Below are 18878 nucleotides of genomic sequence, written 5' to 3' on the forward strand. Positions count from 1 at the left end.
GAAGCCAGAAGTCATGGCACAAATTTTAATCTTGCTCATTGTAAGGCTTCCATGTGGGATTCAGTCATAAGGCTTGTGCCAAAATCTAGCCAATCATACAAAATCTTAATGTGTCTGTAGAGAAGTAGCCTCCAAAGTCTTCCATATCCTAAATTATGTTACATGGCAAAGGGGAATGAAGGGAGCAGATGGAATTAAGTTTGTAAATTGGCTAACCTTAAAATAGGGTATGTGGGCTTGTCCAGGTGAGCCCAATGTAACCAGAAGGGTCCTTAAATATGGAAAAGGAAGGTAGAGGAGTCAGTATCAGAGTGATGCAATATGAGAAAGACTAACTATCCATTGCTGGCTTTGATAATGAAAGAGGGCCATGAGGCAAAGAATGGAAACAGCTTCAGAAAAGTTGCAAAGAAACAGATTCTCCCCTAGAACCTCTAGAAGAACACAGCCCTGCCAAACATCTTCATTTTAGCCTAGTGAAACTCATTTTGGACTTCTGGTTTCCAGAACTATAATACATTTATGTTGTTTTAAACTAAGTAGTAATTTGCTATAGTAGCAATAGGAAACTAATACAGTCTCTGGTGCTCTAAGAATTGTGTATAAGGAGCTCTGGTAACAAAAATTTTGTTTGTGTAAAACGAACCAAAAATGAAAGCCAAATGACAATGTAAGAAATCAAACTGAATATAATGTAAATAACCTAATAAAGTGATTACTTCATCCTAATAAAAAGGAATTTTTTTTATTAAGGAGGAGAAATTGAATCAAGTATTTTAGATCTATGCTATAAACATCTCCTCAACAAAGAAATAAGAAAAACATGTCTTATAAAATTCTTTCAACAAGTGCTCTAGCCAATACAAAATAATCACAACTGAGAGATAAAATCTTACTAAAAGTTGAAAAGGTCGTTTATGAGCATAGACTCAGAAAACATGTGACTCTTGATAGGTATGCAACGTGAGAAATGCATTGCGAGAGAAATCTGTACATATTCATGATTAAATAAACCATAGAGGCTCTGGTGCAGCTACCACTACTGCCTTTGTTTTCAACTTAAATTTTTATCAATGAATAAAAATTAAAATGAACAATCATGTACAGTTCAATGAATCTTCACAAATTTAATATATGGTGTCCATGTTACCAGCCCCCAGAAACAAAATATTTAGCATTCCAGGTGCCCTCCTTTCTAGCCAGGACCAATTCCCAAGAATAAACATTATCTTTACTTCTAAAATTATAGCTTAGTTTTGCCAGATTCTGAACTTTGTATCAGTGGACTCATACAGGATCTACTCTTTTGTGTCTGGGCATTTTTTCCCCCCTCAACCTTGTTTCTATGATTTGTTCATACTATTGTATATAATTATAGTGTGTTCATTCTCATTGCTGGTAGTATTTCATTATATGAATATTCCACAGTGTATCTAAGTTTCATATTATTGATGGGCATTTGGACAGTTTGATTTGATTATTATATAAATAGTGCTGCTAAGAACATTTTGTGCTTTTGGTGTACAGAAATATGTACGTTTCTGTAGGTTGTGTACCTGGGAGTCATAGATATGCTGGTCCAAACTCGCATATGTTCAGCTTTATTGGATATTGATTGTACACTCCCACCAGCATGGCTGCCTTTTATCTTAAGAAAATGCAGGTTTGAATTTTTTTAACTCTGTTTGAGATAAGTGTACATTTACATGCACTTGCAAGAAATAATACAGAGAGATCCCCATACCCTCTATTTAGTTTCCCATAAAGGTAACTAATACCTTGTAAAACTATAATATGGTATCACAACCAGGATATAGACAATGATATAGTCCGGATATGGAACGGTTCCATCACAAGGATTCCTTGAGTTTCCCATTTTAGCCACACCTACCCTCCACTTTAAACCATTTTTTCTGCCTGATGTGAAGTTAATAGGCGAGGAAACAATAGATGATCCTTTTGCTACAGAAATGTTTTCTACTAAGGTGAAGTAGCCCACAGAGAAGTATTGAAACAAGTGTTCAACAGGGATGACTAGCCTATGTTGGAAGGATATGCATTCATAAACAGCCGTATTCAGACTAGAAGTGAGCAATGAAGTTTACTAAAGATAGATCAATTTTGTGCCTGTGTAGATGGTTTTATAATAAAACTGAGATCATTCCACCTTTTGTGAATCCTAGGGTGTTAATCAAGTACGTGTTTTAGCATATGAATAATAAAGCCCAAGTAGTTGCTGGGAAACACTGGGAGGATTAGGGAGGGCTTGCTTCCTCTAAGTCTTGAGAAAAATTTACCTTTTCCTTTTCTGCAACAGTTTTTCATAAAAACACAACAGTGTTTTTATTTTATTCACCTCAGGGGGCAATATTCCATTACTCATAGGAGTTCAGACACTGGAGTCTGACAGGCTTAAGCTGAAATCCTGGTTCGTTACTTAGTAGTAACTGTAGACAAATTCTCTTAACCTTGGTTTTCCCTTTTGTAAACGAATAATAGCATATTGTTATAATAAGGATTTTTGAGGCTTAAGTGGGATTTTTTATGTAAAATGTGGATTTCTCTTGCTCAGCTTGCTGTTGACTTTGCTGTGGATTTAACCCTCTTTCTATAGGTACAAATGGAGACCACTTGTCATGTCTAAATTCTTGCCCATGTCTGAGTCCAGCATCCATTCATCTAGCATAGTTCTGCTGTTCCTTCAATGTCTACTTATATTCTTGAGTCAGGCTATGAAGATTACCTTAATTATCACTGTACTTTTTCTTCCTTTGCTTTCAAATGCTTTTAGTGTTTACTATTTCTTTCTTGTAATTCTCCTATAGTGTAGACACGATTTAGGGCACAGTCATCTCCTTGTCACATTTTAAAATAATCACTAAAAATTTGAGATTTTGTTATAAAAAATGCAAATGTTGACGAATATTACATCTCAAACTTAAATCCCGATTCCATAAAACCCTACCACCACAACCTTCTCTTACAGTCTTCACCATTTCAGTAGCTGTCTAGTTGCTCAGGCTAAAATTCTTGGCATCATCCCTGACTCTTTTATTTGTTCCACTTTCAACTTCTATATATCAATAAGTCCAATGGACTCTGCCAGCAGACTTATCTAATATAACTTGCCAGCTCCTCATCCTTTAACCAACCTGTTCTAACCAATCACCATGTCTCACTTCTATTACTGCAATATCTCCAACTGCATTCCTGATTCCTGCCTTGTCCCCTCTATGGTCTCTTGTTCTCCTAAAAGCTAGAGTGATCCCTTATAAACATATTTTAGGTTACAAGTATTATTTGCTCAAAATCATCTAGTGCTTTTCCATTTCACTCATAATGAAAGAGTCCTTATAACTGCCTATAAATTATGAGATGCCTTAAACTACAGACATATCTCTGACCTCATCTTTCTACTTTTCAATTCCTTTCTCATTCTACCTCAGCTACATTGGCTTCCTTGCTGTATTGCAAATATGCTAATCTTCTACCTGCATCATGGCCTTTTCATATGCTGTTCCTTCTACCTAAAAAAGTTTCCATTCCAGATATTGACATAGTTCATTCTCTCACTTCCTTTGAGTCTCTGATGAATATTACCTTCTCATAAGGTATTCTCAGGTAACCCAATACGAAATAACACCAGTTTCAGTGGATGTGTTTATAAACACACATTAGAAGACTCTAGAAGGTAGAGACAAGAAGGCAGACTAACTAGGAACCTCAGGACCCAAGGTACAACACAACAGTGAAGTCCTTGGGTTTTCTTTTTGACTCATATTTCTGGGTGCTAGAGAAACCAGAATCCAGAAATGGTAACAGGCAAAGATAAAAGAAGTCTCAAGAAAACCCTCCTCTCTCTAGCCAAAGGACCAGGAAAAGGGCTGCCTAGTAGGACAGAAAACTTTTAGATAATAACTGCTTACTCCAGCCAAACACAACAGGAAAATCTGCTGCTCCAAACCCACCACTGCCAGAAAAGGGTGGTTGGAGAGCCTCAGCTTCCACTCTCACTAGGGTAGTATCAGAGGAGGCAGAGCAGAGACAGAAGACTTTTATTCCCACAGGACTGGAATGAGGTGCACTTTCCTCTCCCTATGGAAAGTGGTGTCAGAGGAGGCCTAGTGTAGACTGTGACCACTGCCCAGATATAACAAGGCTACCCTCCCCCTTATAGTGTCAGTGGAAGCCACTTGGGGAGCAGTAACAAGGCATCCCTGCCCCTAAAAGCCAGGGTGGTATCAGTAGAGGTCTGCTGGGAGCTGTAACAAACCCTCCTCGCACCACTATGTCAAAAGAGACCAAGTGGGTAACCTGGACTTTCATCCCCCACCTGACAGTACCCTTCTCCCCCAACTAGAGCAGTGTCAGAGGAGGCCTGTTGAAACACAAAATTTAGATAAGATTCAGTCTTACAATACCCAAAATGTCCAGGTTTTAATTGTCATATAAAAAACTAGGAAATTCAACTTGAATGAGAAAAGACAATTGCCAGCATCTAGATGACACAGATTTTAGAATCACAAGGATTTTTCAAGCAGTTATAATAAAAATGCTTAAACAATAATGAACACACTTGAAACAAATGAAAGAACAAAGTCTCAGTGAAGAAACAGAAGATATAAAAAAGAACCAAATGTAACTTTTATAACTGAAATGTACAATAACCAAATTTTTTAAAAAATCAAGAATGAGCTTAACAGCAGAATGGAGGGGACAGAAGAAAGAATTAGTAAACTGGAAAACAGAATAATAGAAATTGCTGAATTTTCAACCTTCAGATTAATTCTACCAGTCATAGCCTATAAAACTTCCTGAACAAGAACATTTTTGTTTACTTCAGTTAAAACTATCCATTCTGATATTTAAATAGGATAAGGTGTTTATATTAGTGTTCTTGCCTTTACTTCAGGCAGTTTGCATGTGGAATGCTTTGAAGACCCATAGGAAGAGCGTAAAGTAGACACCTCCCACTGGATTTACCAGAAGACTTTAAAACCTTTCCTTATACATCTCCTGGCTCATTGCTATCGCTCATCTAAATATGTTATATACATTCTTCTTTAAGTACATAATAGAAACTAGTTAAAAGCATAAGAATTATAAAAGAAATATGAAAACTATATTTGCAGATGATATGCATAGAAAACCCGAGACAATCAATGACAAAACTAACTTGAATAAAAGGATTAAGTAAGACAGTGACTTATAAAATTTCATACAGAAGTCAACATGAATTTTCGGGGGACACAATTCATTCTACAACAGGTCTGTAGGAAAGTTGTTCTGTTCTTCACATTTTTTTTCTTATAGTATTTTTGTATGAATGCTGTGCTCATTCTCTTTTTGCTTCTTATATTTGAATTAGTTGGATTTTTCTCTATAATTAGGAGACTCCTGTCCTATGTGTATTGATGGAGGTGGGTGGTTCTCAGGGTTGTTTTCTAGCATGTACCTCCCAAGGACTCCCTCCTTAAAATATGAAACATTTTCTTAAAGAAATGGTTTGGTTACTAAGAATTGACACAAAACAGTTTTAAAAAATTAGTCAAAATTTGGACAGATTTATAAGAAGGACTTGAAAACAGTCAATAGCTTCTGGTAGTCCATAATGGTATAGTAGTCTTAGGAAACAATATTGGGGAGGTATTTCCAGGAATATGAAACAATACCTACTTTTAAACCCAAGTGCCTAAATCTCTAGCTAAGTACTCTAGGATGGAATCTTACTTCCCTTCAGCCTTTGAGTCCTACCACTCCTACCTACACACACACACACACACACACACACAAACACACACACACACACACCATGATTCAAAAAATAAGTTTTCCTTAATGATTTTATGTTCTACAAGGAACTCAATTAGCTCTAGAATTTACCCAATATTATTTGTTTTTTTTTTTTTTTTTTTTTTTTTTTTTACGGTACGCGGGCCTCTCACTGTTGTGGCCTCTCCCGTTGCGGAGCACAGGCTCCGTCCTGATGCACAGGCTCAGCGGCCATGGCTCACGGGCCCAGCCACTCCGTGGCATGTGGGATCTTCCCGGACCGGGGCACGAACCCGTGTCCCCTGCATCAGCAGGCGGACTCTCAACCGCTGCGCCACCGGGGAAGCCCCCTACCCAATACTATTTGCTATAAAAATGCCAGCAGTGTTCCATAAGCAGCTTAAAATATTTCTCTTACAAATATAAAATATCTATGGTATGGTTTTCTTTCTGTGGCAATTTGGGTTTCTACAATAATTCCACTGCCTGTAAAATTATTTGGCTTTCTAAAGTAAACAACTGATTAATTTTAGTATAACAGAATTTTCAGAATAAAATAAATAATCATTATTATTTTGAAACACAGACATCAATATGCTGTTTTGTAAGGCAAAGAACTACAAATTATTTTCAATGGAGTAAACAAAACACTGCAATTCAAAAGTTTTAGGTTCCACAATAATGATCAATACTTAATGACATTCGTACCTGATAACCAGAGAGAAATGTTATTCCCTAGATCTTCTTTAAATTCATCATTAAAGAAATCAGTGGATTTTGGAAATGCTTCCTGGAATGTTGCACAGATAGCTTGTGCCAAACAATCAGGATACACCTACCAAAAACAGAGTCATATTGAAATAATTCCATATTTCATATAACATATCTCAACTATCAAAGAAATTACTAAATTTGTGAAATATACGTGTCCCTTTTTTCTTATAAATAAAGTCAGTCAATTTGGCTATTTGTTAGCATTTTGGGAAAAAAAATTTAATTTGGATAAAGGATGAAGTTACAATTAAGATAAGATACTCTAATGATTCTACATTTATTTCATTTAACCTTGCTATTGATACCCTCTTTCAGAAAAAGAACACTGTCTTTCAGGTCATTATAATAAAAAGCATATTATATATATTAATTGAAATATATTTGACATGTAATACTATGTGAGTTTAAGGTGTACAATATGTTGATACATTTGTTTACTGTAATATGATTACCACCATGGCATTAGCTAACACCTCTATCACGTCACACAATTATCACTTTGAGTGTGTGGTGAAAATAAAGAGCATGTTTTTAAATAATTGAAGCCTGTTTAGGTGAGTTAATATATTACAACCACAATTGTAAAATCATGATCCGATTTTATATTTGTATCATACAAATAGATGGTACTATCAGTATTATATTAGACTTAAAGTCGCTTGACTACTAAGCTTCTCTTGGGGACTGACTAAACACAGGAAGATACCAGATTTTTATAGTAAAGATTTAAAATATTTTATCTACTATTTTGGAAGGCTGGCAGACACCAGAAACTAGAAGAGGCAAGGAATGGCTTCTCCCCTAGGGCCTCTTAAAGAAACTAGCCCTGTTGATACCTTGATTTTAGTCCTATAAGACTCATTTTGGACTTCTGACCTATATAACTGTAAGACAATGAATTTCTGCTGTTTTAAGCCACTAACTTTGTGATAATTTTTACACCAGCAATAGGAAACTAATATAGTCATCTAATCCAGTAGTGCTAAAATCTGCTGGTATGGATGGTATTCTTTGAAGAACTCCATAAGTTTTTTTGGGTAGGGGAGAAGAGGAGAGGGAAGAATGCTTTAATATACTGATATATTTAATTTTACTGAATAATCCATGAACATTTTTACTACCAGAAAAATCACATATTATAATTGTGATATATAAAATCACACTAATAATCAAAATTTTAAAGTTGAACAAGGTAAGTAAGAGGAACTTTTAAAAGTTTTCTGTGAATATCTCACCTTCAGGAGATTAGGGGAAAAAGAGATCAAGTGTCAAATGGTGTTGGGAAAATTTCTGAAGGAATATCATTGTATGACATTGGAAGAAACTGAAGCAAAAGCTGTACTAAACATGTTTAGATTCAGTTAATTTGTACTGAATAGTGAGACCTGAAGCTAATTTTTTGATTCTTAAATATTAATAGTTTTCTCTTTCTGTGGTAAGATAAATCAGATGAGCCAATAGTAACAAAACACCTTCTTATCTGAATGAGCTAAAAATAATAGAAATTGGTCAATGAGAGTTGAGGCTCCATTTCTACTTATAGAGCTGTGGAGGTAATAGACCTGTAGGGAGGTGGCGTGGTTCTTAAGCACTGAGACAGGGAGAGGGAACATTATAAAATGACTGAACAAAGGTCAAGGGGTCAAATCATTAAGGTGTACATGTTATTTGTTCTCAAGTGATGCTTTGAATATTGGTTAAACAACTTCTAATTTCTCCTTGGAAAAAGCCACTGAAAATAGGGACTTAGAAAAAAAATCAAGTCATGATTTGAGAAGATTATAAATACAATATCTATCAAAAGGCACATCCATCCCAAGGGAGAACATTTGGACCATAAATGTAAGACTAGAAATTACAGAATAAGGGATATGCAATGGTGTCACTACCTCCTTTGTTCACATTAAATAGGTCTTTTATTCTTTTCTTAAGAGCCCTGTGTTAAAGCATGCTTGATTTCATCAAGCCATGTGTATAGGCTAGAAACACCACAAAGGGATAGACTAGGTGAAAGCGTATGGATAGGAGAATCAGCTGCCCAGTCCACTACTGATTTCCTTCTACGATATTGTATGTATATGTTTGTGAGATAGATCAAGATTGAGCATAAATATTTGGCAATTTAAGTTTGCTTTCATCATGCAGGACATTTATTTTTATTTTAGGTTTTACCCATGAAAACACTGACTGACTCAAAAATACTTCTGTATTTCTGAATTACAGATGTCCGTACAACAAAGTATTTGAATGTGGCTTCTGCTTTGAAACGCCAGATGTTTACATTTTAAAACACTCCGTGAAATTCCTACATGTCTTCATTTCACACTACTCAAGAACCTAAATTATTTTAACCAAATTATTTTACTATAACAGACATAGTAAAACATTTGATTCATAAATTTGTCCGTTGTTCTTTACTGTAACAGGTGCTTAGTACTTAGGCATAACACAAGAAGTTAAGTCCTCTTAGATCAAGATACTTTATAAAGTAAAATGATAATTTTGTAAGTAAAATACCAAGACTATACATAGGACAAGTCAATAGTTTTCAAATTATTAATATGCAAACAAATACATATACCACACTGAGGAGATTCTGTAAGGCTTTTAGTCAGTAGAATATAATATTCTGGGGTGGAGGGGCATGACTTTTAAAATATTATCATTATTTACTCTACTTTAGGCAGTTTTGCTTGCAAAGTAACAAAATATGTTCTCATATGTGTTTAAATAAAATAACTATTTTTATATTTCACTTGCTATAAAAATAATTAGCATAATTAATTTCTACATTTACCTGAAAGAATGCATCCTTTCGACTTAGAGGTATGCTCATGAAAAGTGACACATAACTTTCTGAAATTCTATCAAACAAGAAATCTTGACTTTCTCTGTCAGGCTTAAAAAATAAAACACACATGGAATTAAAAACATTAATGTTACAATTTAAAATTAGAATCTGTTTACATAATGTCAGTAACTCTATCTTCTTAAAGGGCAGATCAGTTGCTATAGTGGAATGAGCATGGGTTTTTGGCATCATGCAGACCTGAATTTGAATGCTGGCTCCATTATTCATTAGCAGCACTATCCCAGGCAAGTTAATTAAGTCCTAGTTTCCTTATCTGCCAAATATAGATAATATACACATACCTTAAAGTATTATCTTAAAATGAAATAGGGACAAGGATATTTTGTTTGACTTTGTATTTCAAGCCCTCAGCATGGTGCCTGGCACATTGAAAGCACACCAACATTTGATGAATTAATGAAGGTTCTTGAATAGTAGTTGGCATGCACAAAGCAATCAATGACATAGTTGCCTGCTATTATTCTATAACCATTCCAAATTTTTCATAATCAGTAACTCAGTATAAAATCAAAGCAATTACTGGAATGAGACAGCCATAGCCAGAACTAGTAAAATTGTGACATGAGAACTATACTAAAAACAAAGTAAGTAGAATGTCTTAAGAAGGAAGAAATCTGTAGATAATAATAATGTCAATGTTAAAGTCCTAAAGTAGCACCTTGAATTCTTGCTCTAATAAGCAATGAAGAGACAAATTAAAGTGCAAATTCATGAATTAAATAAAGCAATAAAGATGAATTAGAGTCCAAATTCATTTATGATGTCAACAGTAGAAGCATAAGCTGGCATTAATAGATTTTGGTAATAAACATAAAAAATGATCAAATTTAGTGGTAGTTTTCTATGAAATTAGCATGCCATATGAGCTGGGATTCATAAATGCATAGGATCTTAGACCTAAAATGGAAGTTAGATATCACCTAGGTTAAGCCCCTCTATTTTAGTGACTGCATTGATGCTCAGGAAGATTAAGAGAATTATTTAAGGTTATACACAGTTAAGTAACTGAAAGCCAGACTAGAATCTAGGTCTCCTAACTCCCAAAACAGCTTTTATGCTTGTGTAATAAGTTTATGGAAGGAGATAGTAGCAGAAATAATAATGATAATGTTAACAATTCTTGATCATTTATATAATGGGCAGTGGTTCTAAGACTTAGGGTTGTGTGAGAATTAAATGAGATAATATATGATTTACCAGTAGAGAAAGTTGGCATGTTTCAGTTACATGATCTACACTTAACATGTGTGATGAAATACCCAAACAGAAAGTTGTAGAACATGTCTTTGACTAATACAGTTCAACCTAATGTCCACACCATATATACCTCCACAGGAAACTGAGTAGCAAAATGGTACAGTGAATTTTTATACATGTTTTGGTATGCTTGAAAAGAAAACGTATCCTACAGCTTTTGGATATTCAGGTTATTGATATGTTCATTAGATTTAGCTATTTAACATATGTTAAATCATACTTACATTCCAGGAATAAATTTCATTGGTCAGATTGTATAACCCTTTTAATATACTGCTGAATTCAGTTTGCTAGTATTTTGTTGGAGATTTTTGCACCAATATCCATCAAAGAGGATATTGGTCTGTAGACACTTTTTGTTGTAATATCTTTGGCTTTGGTATCTGGGTAATGTTGGTCTCATAAAATGAGCTAGAAAGTATTCCCCTCTCTTCAATTTTTTGGGAGAGTTAGAGAAGGACTGGTGTTAATTCTTCTTTAAATGTTGGCAGAATTCATCAGCGAAGTCATCTAGTCCAGGACTTTGCTTTGTTAGGAGGTTTCTGATTACGGAAACCTGACTGAATCTCCTTACTAGTTATAGGTCTATTCAGATTGTCTATTTCTTCATTATTCAGTCTTGGAAAATTATATGTTTCTAGGAGTTTGTCCATTTTATACAGGCTATCCAATTTGTTGTTATATGTTTGTTCACAGTACTCTAATAATCCTTGTTATTTCTTTGCCAATAGTAATGTTTCCACTTTCATTTCTGACTTCAGTAATTTGAGTGCTTTTTTTTTTTTTTTTTTCCGCTACGCTGAAAGGCATATGAGCTCTTACATGAGATCTTAGTTCCCCAACGAGGGATCAAACCCATGCCCCCTGCAGTGGAAGCATGGAGTCTTAACCACTGGACTGCCAGGGAAGTCCTCACTTTTTTTCTTAATCTAGCTACTGGTTTATCAATTTTGTTGATCTCAAAGAACTAACTTTTGGTTTTACTGATTTTCTCTACTGTTTACCAATTCTCTATTTTATTTATCTCCACTCTAATCTTTATTAATTCCTTCCTTCTTTGTTGTTCTTTTTCTAGTTCCTTAATATGTAAAGTTAGGTTGTTGATATATTGCTTTTTGATTTGTTTAAAAGTTTAAATTTGTCTTTTAGCAATGCTTTTGCTTTATCCTATGAGTTTTGGTACACTGTGTGTTTTGCTTTCATTTGTTTCAAGTTATTTTCTAATTTCCCCTGTGATTTATTCTTTGAATCATTGGTTGTTTAAGAACTCTTATACATCAACAATGTGAGAATAATTTGTACATCCAGTTTTGAAACAACTTGGCACTACCTTGTGAAGTTGAACATCTTCATACCCAACAATGCAGCAATTCCATTCCTTCTCTATGTGTCTTGCAATTTTTGTTTGAGAGATGGACATCTTCAATAGGACAGTAAAAGCTGAGGTATAAAGTAGTTATGCTTGGGAATAGGTATGTCTCTTCTCTTGTTAGCCTTTAGGGTCTGAGTCAATTAAGTAAAATGTTAAGTTCCATTTGGGTTTTGTTTTTGCTATGGTTACTCTCAGTGAAACAGAGGCTTCAAATTCCTCCTGCATTGCCTTGTTTTTAGAATTCTTGAAGACCCACCTTTTGAATTCATTTTCTCTAATTCCTTCTGTTTTTCAGTTTTTCCTTTTATTGGTTTCCTCTCTGATCTTTATTATTTCCTTTCTTCTGCATATTTTGGTTTTCATTTCTTTTTCTTTGTCTAGTTTCCTACAGTAGAAGTTGAGGTCATGGTTTTTGAGAACTTTCCTTATTTCAAATCTAGACACCTTAATGCTTTAAATTTCCAAATACTGCTTGAGGTCCATCCCACAAATTTTAATCTGTATTTTCATTTTCATCAAGTTCAAAATACTTTTCAATTTCCCTACTGATTTCTGGTTCGACCCACAGTTCCTGAGAAGTGTGTTATTTAGTTATCAAATATTTGAAGATTTTCCAGGCAGCTTTCTGTTATTCATTTATAATATAATTTCATTTTGGTCTAAAAACATACTTTGTATGACTTGAATTCTTTTCATTTCATTAGGATGTTTTCCTATCCCAGAATATAGTTGGTAAAGGTTTAATGGGTACATGAGAAAAATGTGTATTCTGCTGTTGTTATGAGGAATGTTTAATAAATATCAATTAGATCCATAAAGTTGGTTAACAGTATTGCTCAAGTCATCTACATCATTCTATATCATTAACTGGTTTTCTGCACATATGACCAATTATTGAATATAAGGTGTTGAAATACCTAACTATACTTATAGATTTGTCTATTGCTTCTTTAAGTATTAAAATTTTTCATTAAATGTGTTTCAAAGCATTTTAATTAGGTACAAAAATATTTATGATTGTTATGTCATATTGATATATTGACTACTTTATAATTATACAATTACTTTCTTTTTCCCTGGTAATATTCTTTGCTTTGAAGGCTACCCTGTATAATGAGTTCAAAAAAGTTGTGATTTTTGTGGGTTATATATGGCTTGTCTTCGTTATTTTATGAGTGGAATTGATGTACTTTCCAGCCTCCTGAATCTTTTTGGGAGCCAATGTTCCAAGGACAATTTTGATAACATTAAGGGTATATCATTACTGGAATTCTTCTAGTTAAACACCATCAAGGAAATTTTTATCATTAGCCTACACGTTGGCCAGCAAGTTTTGGAACACTGCATTCTCACTAACAATATAATAATAAATAATAATGATAGATGTAACCATTGAACACTTACCATATACCTACTTCCATGTAAACAACTTTACAGGCATTTTCTAATATAACTCCCAATAAACAGATAAAGTGGGTAATTTTCAAAATTTTATGAAAGACTTAGAGAGGTAAGTAACTATTCAAAGTGACATCATTTTCTAAGTGGATAAATTTGTTTTTGAAGGCCAGATCTTAATTCTATTATATGGAATCTCATATTACATTTATATAGTATTTCCACAGTTGACTAGGGATCTTATTCATGTCACTTTTAGAACACACAACAACTCTAGGAAAAAAGAAAGTATATGTTATTTTTACCTGATTTTTGTTTGTTTTGTTTTATTTTGTTTTAGAGAGATGACATAACTGAAGCTCAGAGTGATTTTCTGACTAGCCCAAAGTCTCACACTAACTACTGGGAAAGCCAGATTTAAAATTTTAATTTCCTGGATTCCAGTGCAGCACTTTTTCTACTAGATCAAGCTACCACTACATCATAGGCAATAAAGGAAGTCTGCTTTTATATTAGTCACCTAACAACTACTGAAATAAGTTTTAGAGTCAGCATACTGAACCATGCTATATTCTAGAGTATGCTTATATATATTTTTTCATATTATGCTGTTGGTAATTAAATTGTACAAGTGGTTCAGGGTTCTATTCCAGTTATAAAGTCATTATTGTTTATTATTCATAAAGTAGATCCAAAAATAGATAGAATTTATGTGTTTTGTACTCACCTGAAAATGTAGTACAGCTTGAAATAGGAGCTAACCTACCAAAACAGATATTCCCACACAATGCTGGTAAAAATGTATGGGCATGCACCACACTTATTTGGTGGATTTAGGAAACTAAGAGGTCATGCTATTTATCTAGTTCACTGGCTTCAATACATTTATATTTAACAATGAATCCTCTTAGAAATAAAATCATAGGTGAAATGTAATGAACAGAACAGATGAAAGAGGAGCTGTTCTGGTTAAATCATGGAAATGTTGTTTCAATATGGCTTGGATACCCCTTTAGTTCCCTAGAACACTAGAAGAACACTCATCCAGCTGAATCATATATTGTTCCTCAAAACACATCAGAAATCTTAACTGATACTGGAAATGTTATTAAATTATAATATTTTAAAATTATTACTGGGGTTGGAGTCAAGGTGGTGGAGTAGGAGGATGTGGAATTCGCATCTCCACACAACTAGGGCAGCTACCAGGCACCGGTGGTAAAAAAATTAAAATTAAAATTAAAAATTCTCATTTTTTTAAAGGTTCTCATGGAAAATTGGAACAATATAAGGCATTTCTAAAGAATTACCATAAGGAAAAGAAGATAATGGTATTGTATTTGTTTTCATCTTCCTTAAAAAATTATATTTTCACAGAAAATATAATCACTATAATTTCATAGATAAGTACTGGTAACATTAAAAAATTTCCTTTTAGTCTTTTATCATCTATCCCTGTTTTTAAAATATTTGGACTCATATTTTTCTTTACACATACAATATGAGTGTTGGCATTTTCACATCACTACAAGTTATTTGAAGACTTATATTTCATCCTCTGGTTATTTAAAAATTTATAACATCTTAGGGATACAGGTCCTATATCAGTTATTTTCCTTTAGGAAAAAAATAACAGTTATTTTTACTGCCTGTAGAATTACTCTGTTAATTTTTTTTTTAAATCTCTTTGAGAGTTTGATTAGAATTATATTTTGAATTACTTTGAGAAACTTAGTCCTTTTCAAAAATACATTCTAAAATTAAAGCTGTAAAGACTTTAAGTGCTACCACTCATCCATCCACCTCCTAAAATGTTTTTTAAATTTCAATTTTATCATTTATAAATAAGTTACATATATCTCACCATTGTCATTTTCATTGTTCTTTAAAAATGATATATGCCAACAAAATGGACAACCTGGAAGAAATGGACAAATTCTTAGAAAAGTACAACCTTCTGAGACTGAACCAGGAAGAAACAGAATACATAAACGGACCAATCACAAGCACTGAAATTGAAACTGTGATTAAAAATCTTCCAACAAAAAGACAAGGACCAGATGGTTTCACAGGGGAATTCTAGCAAACGTTTAGAGAAGAGCTAACACCTATCCCTTCTCAAACTCTTCCAAAATATAGCAGAGGGAGGAACACTCCCAAACTCATTCTATGAGGCCACCATCACCCTGATACCAAAACCAGACAAAGATATCACAAAAAAAGAAGACTACAGGCCAATATCACTGATGAACACTGATGCAAAAATCCTCAGCAGAATACTAGGAAACCAAATCCAAAAGCACATTAAAAGGATCATACACCATGCTGAAGCAGGGTTTATCCCAGGAATGCAAGGATTCTTCAATATAGGCAAAACAATGAATGTGATACGCCATATTAACAAATTGAAGGATAAAAACCATATGATCATCTCAATAGATGAAGAAAGAGCTTTCAACAAAATTCAACACCCATTTCTAATACAAAAAAAAAAACCACCCACAAAGTAGGCACAGAGGGAACCTACCTCAACATAATAAAGGCCATATATGACAAACCCACAGCCAACATCGTTCTCAACAGTGAAAAACTGAAACCATGTCCTCTAATATCAGGGACAAGACAAGGTTTCCCATTCTCACCGCTATTATTCGACATAGTTTTGGAAGTTTTAGCCAATCAGAGAAGAAAAAGAAATAAAAGGAATCCAATTCATAAAAGAAGAAGTAAAACTGTCACTGTTTGCAGATGACATGATACTATAAATAGAGTATCCTAAAGATGCTACCAGAAAACTACTAGAGCTAATCAGTGAATTTGGTAGAGTAGCTGGATACAAAATTAATGCACAGAAATCTCTTGCATTCCTACACTGAAAGAGAAATTAAGGAAACACTTCCATTTACCACTGCAACAAAAAGAATAAAATAGCTAGGAATAAACCTAGCAAAGGAGACAAAAGACCTGTATCCAGAAAACTATAAGACACTGACGAAAGAAATTAAAGATGATACAAACAGATGGAGATATATACCGTGTTCTTGGATTGGAAGAATCAACATTGTGAAAATAATGATACTACCCAAAGCAATCTACAGATTCAATGCAATCCCTTTCAAACTACCTGTGGCATTTTTCACAGAACTAGAAAAAAATACTTCACAATTTTTATGGAAAAGCAAAATACCCCAAATAGCCAAAGCAATCTTGACAAAGAAAAACAGAAGTGGAGGAATCAGGCCCCCTGACTTCAGACTATACTACAAAGCTACTGGCACAAATCAAGATAGTGTAGTACTGGCACAAAAACAGAAATATAGATCAATGGAACAGGATAGAAAATCCAGAAATAAACCAGAAATAAAAATCCAGAAATATACCCTTGCACATACCTTATCTTTGATAAAGGAGGCAGGATTATACAATGGAGAAAAGACAGCCTCTTCAATAAGTGGTGCTGGGAAAACTGGACAGCTACATGTTAAAGAATGAAAGTAGAACACTCCCTAACACCATACAAAAAATAAACTCAAAATGGATTACAGACCAAAATTTAAGACCAGACACTATCAAACTCTTAGAGGAAAACATAGGCAGAACACTCTATGACATAAATCACAGCAAAATCCTTTTTGACCCACCTCCTAGAGAAATGGAAACAAAAACATAAATAAACAAATGGGACCTAATGAAACTTCAAAGCTTTTGCACAGCAAAGGAAACCATAAACAAGACCAAAAGACAACCCTCAGAATGGGAAAAGATATTTGCAAATGAAGCAACTGACAAAGGATTAATCTCCAAAATATACAAGCAGCTCATACAACTCAATATCAAAAAAACAAACAACCCAATCCAAAAATGGGCAGAAGACCTAAATAGACATTTCTCCAAAGAAGATATACAGATTGCCAACAAACACATGAAAGGATGTTCACCATCACTAATCATTAGTGAAATGAAAATCGAAACTAAAATGAGGTATCACCTCACACTGGTCAGAATGGCCTTCTTCAAAAAATCTACAAACAATAAATGTTGCAGAGGGTGTGGAGAAAAGGGAACCTTCTTGCACTGTTGGTGGGAATGTAGATTGATACAGCCACTATGGAGAACAGTATGGAGCTTCCTTAAAAGACTAAAACTAGAACTACCATACGACCTAGCAATCCTACTACTGGGCATATACCCTGAGAAAACCGTAATTCAAAAAGAGTCATGTACCACAATGTTCATTGCAGCACTATTTACTATAACCTGGACGTGGAAGCAACCTAAGTGTCCGTCGACAGATGAATGGATAAAGAAGATGTGGCACATATATACAATGGAATATTAGTCAGCCATAAAAAGAAACGAAATTGAGTTATTTGTAGTGAGGTGGATGGACCTAGAGTCTGTCATACAGAGTGAAGTAAGTCAGAAAACCAAATACCATATGCTAACACATATATACGGAATCTAAAAAAAAAATGGTTCCAATGAACCTAGGGGTAGGAAAGGAATAAAGACACAGACGTAGAGAATGGACTTGAGGACATGGAGAGGGGGAAGAGTAAGCTGGGACAAAGTGAAAGAGTACCATCGACACATATACACTACCAAATGTAAAATAGATAGCTAGTGGGAAGCAGCTGCATAGCACAGGGAGATCAGCTCAGGGCTCTGTGACGACCTAGAGGTGTGGAATATGGAGGTTGGTAGGGAGACACAAGAGGGAGGGGATATAGGGATATATGTATGCATATATCTGATTCACTTTGTTATACTGCAGTAACTAACACAACATTGTAAAGTAATTATACTCCAATAAAGATGTCAAAAACATTATTACTTAATAACTGCATTTTAATTTTAGGAAGCCAGTAGTTTCTAGAGGATAGCTTGCTTAAAGATAAAAAGATTTCTAATCCTTGTTTATTCTAAGGATAATCCTATATATGTAGTGGGTCAATAATATCTTCGGGTCAAATCTGTTTCTTCAAAATAATATTATATGGCTTGGCAAAGTTACTAGAAACATTGCTAGATTATGTTTCCTTCAAAAACTTGCTATACATAATCCTAACAGATTTAAGTGGGAAAGTAATGTTTCTTCTCATGCTCTATCATGGAAAAACATAAATTTGGGATTCAGATCTAGAGAAAGAAATTTAAGGTAATAAAACTTTGATTGCAAAAATTTCCCTATGTAATTACCTTTGTAGAACGTATACACCACTTCCTATCCCTCATTCAACTCCTAACAATAATAGAAACATAGTACAGATAATCTTACCTAGAATTACATTAATTATTCTAACATGAAGCTCTATGTAAATGGCTTGTATGTAAAATTAGTAACACCCATTCCTTCATGGTATGAAAGAATTCATCAGCAGTTTTCTTTGGGTAATTTGAGGTGGGGAGGTAAAGAACTGAGCCTGTTATCAG

The 18878-nt window shown here is 34.2% G+C and overlaps 1 protein-coding gene across 1 annotated transcript in view; it reads right to left on the bottom strand.

Annotated features, from left to right (window-relative positions):
• FAM227B (family with sequence similarity 227 member B) overlaps positions 1-18878 on the bottom strand; it is a 247538-nt gene that overhangs the window by 208208 nt on the left and 20452 nt on the right. Inside the window, exons 7-8 of the mRNA XM_065871722.1 lie at positions 9344-9445; positions 6481-6607 (exon numbers count right to left, since the gene is read on the bottom strand). Coding sequence (XP_065727794.1) covers positions 6481-6607; positions 9344-9445 — 229 coding nt within the window. The remainder of the gene's footprint in view (positions 1-6480; positions 6608-9343; positions 9446-18878) is intronic.

The sequence above is a fragment of the Phocoena phocoena genome, chromosome 2 (genome assembly GCF_963924675.1).
Source record: "Phocoena phocoena chromosome 2, mPhoPho1.1, whole genome shotgun sequence".
Classification (NCBI taxonomy): domain Eukaryota; kingdom Metazoa; phylum Chordata; class Mammalia; order Artiodactyla; family Phocoenidae; genus Phocoena; species Phocoena phocoena.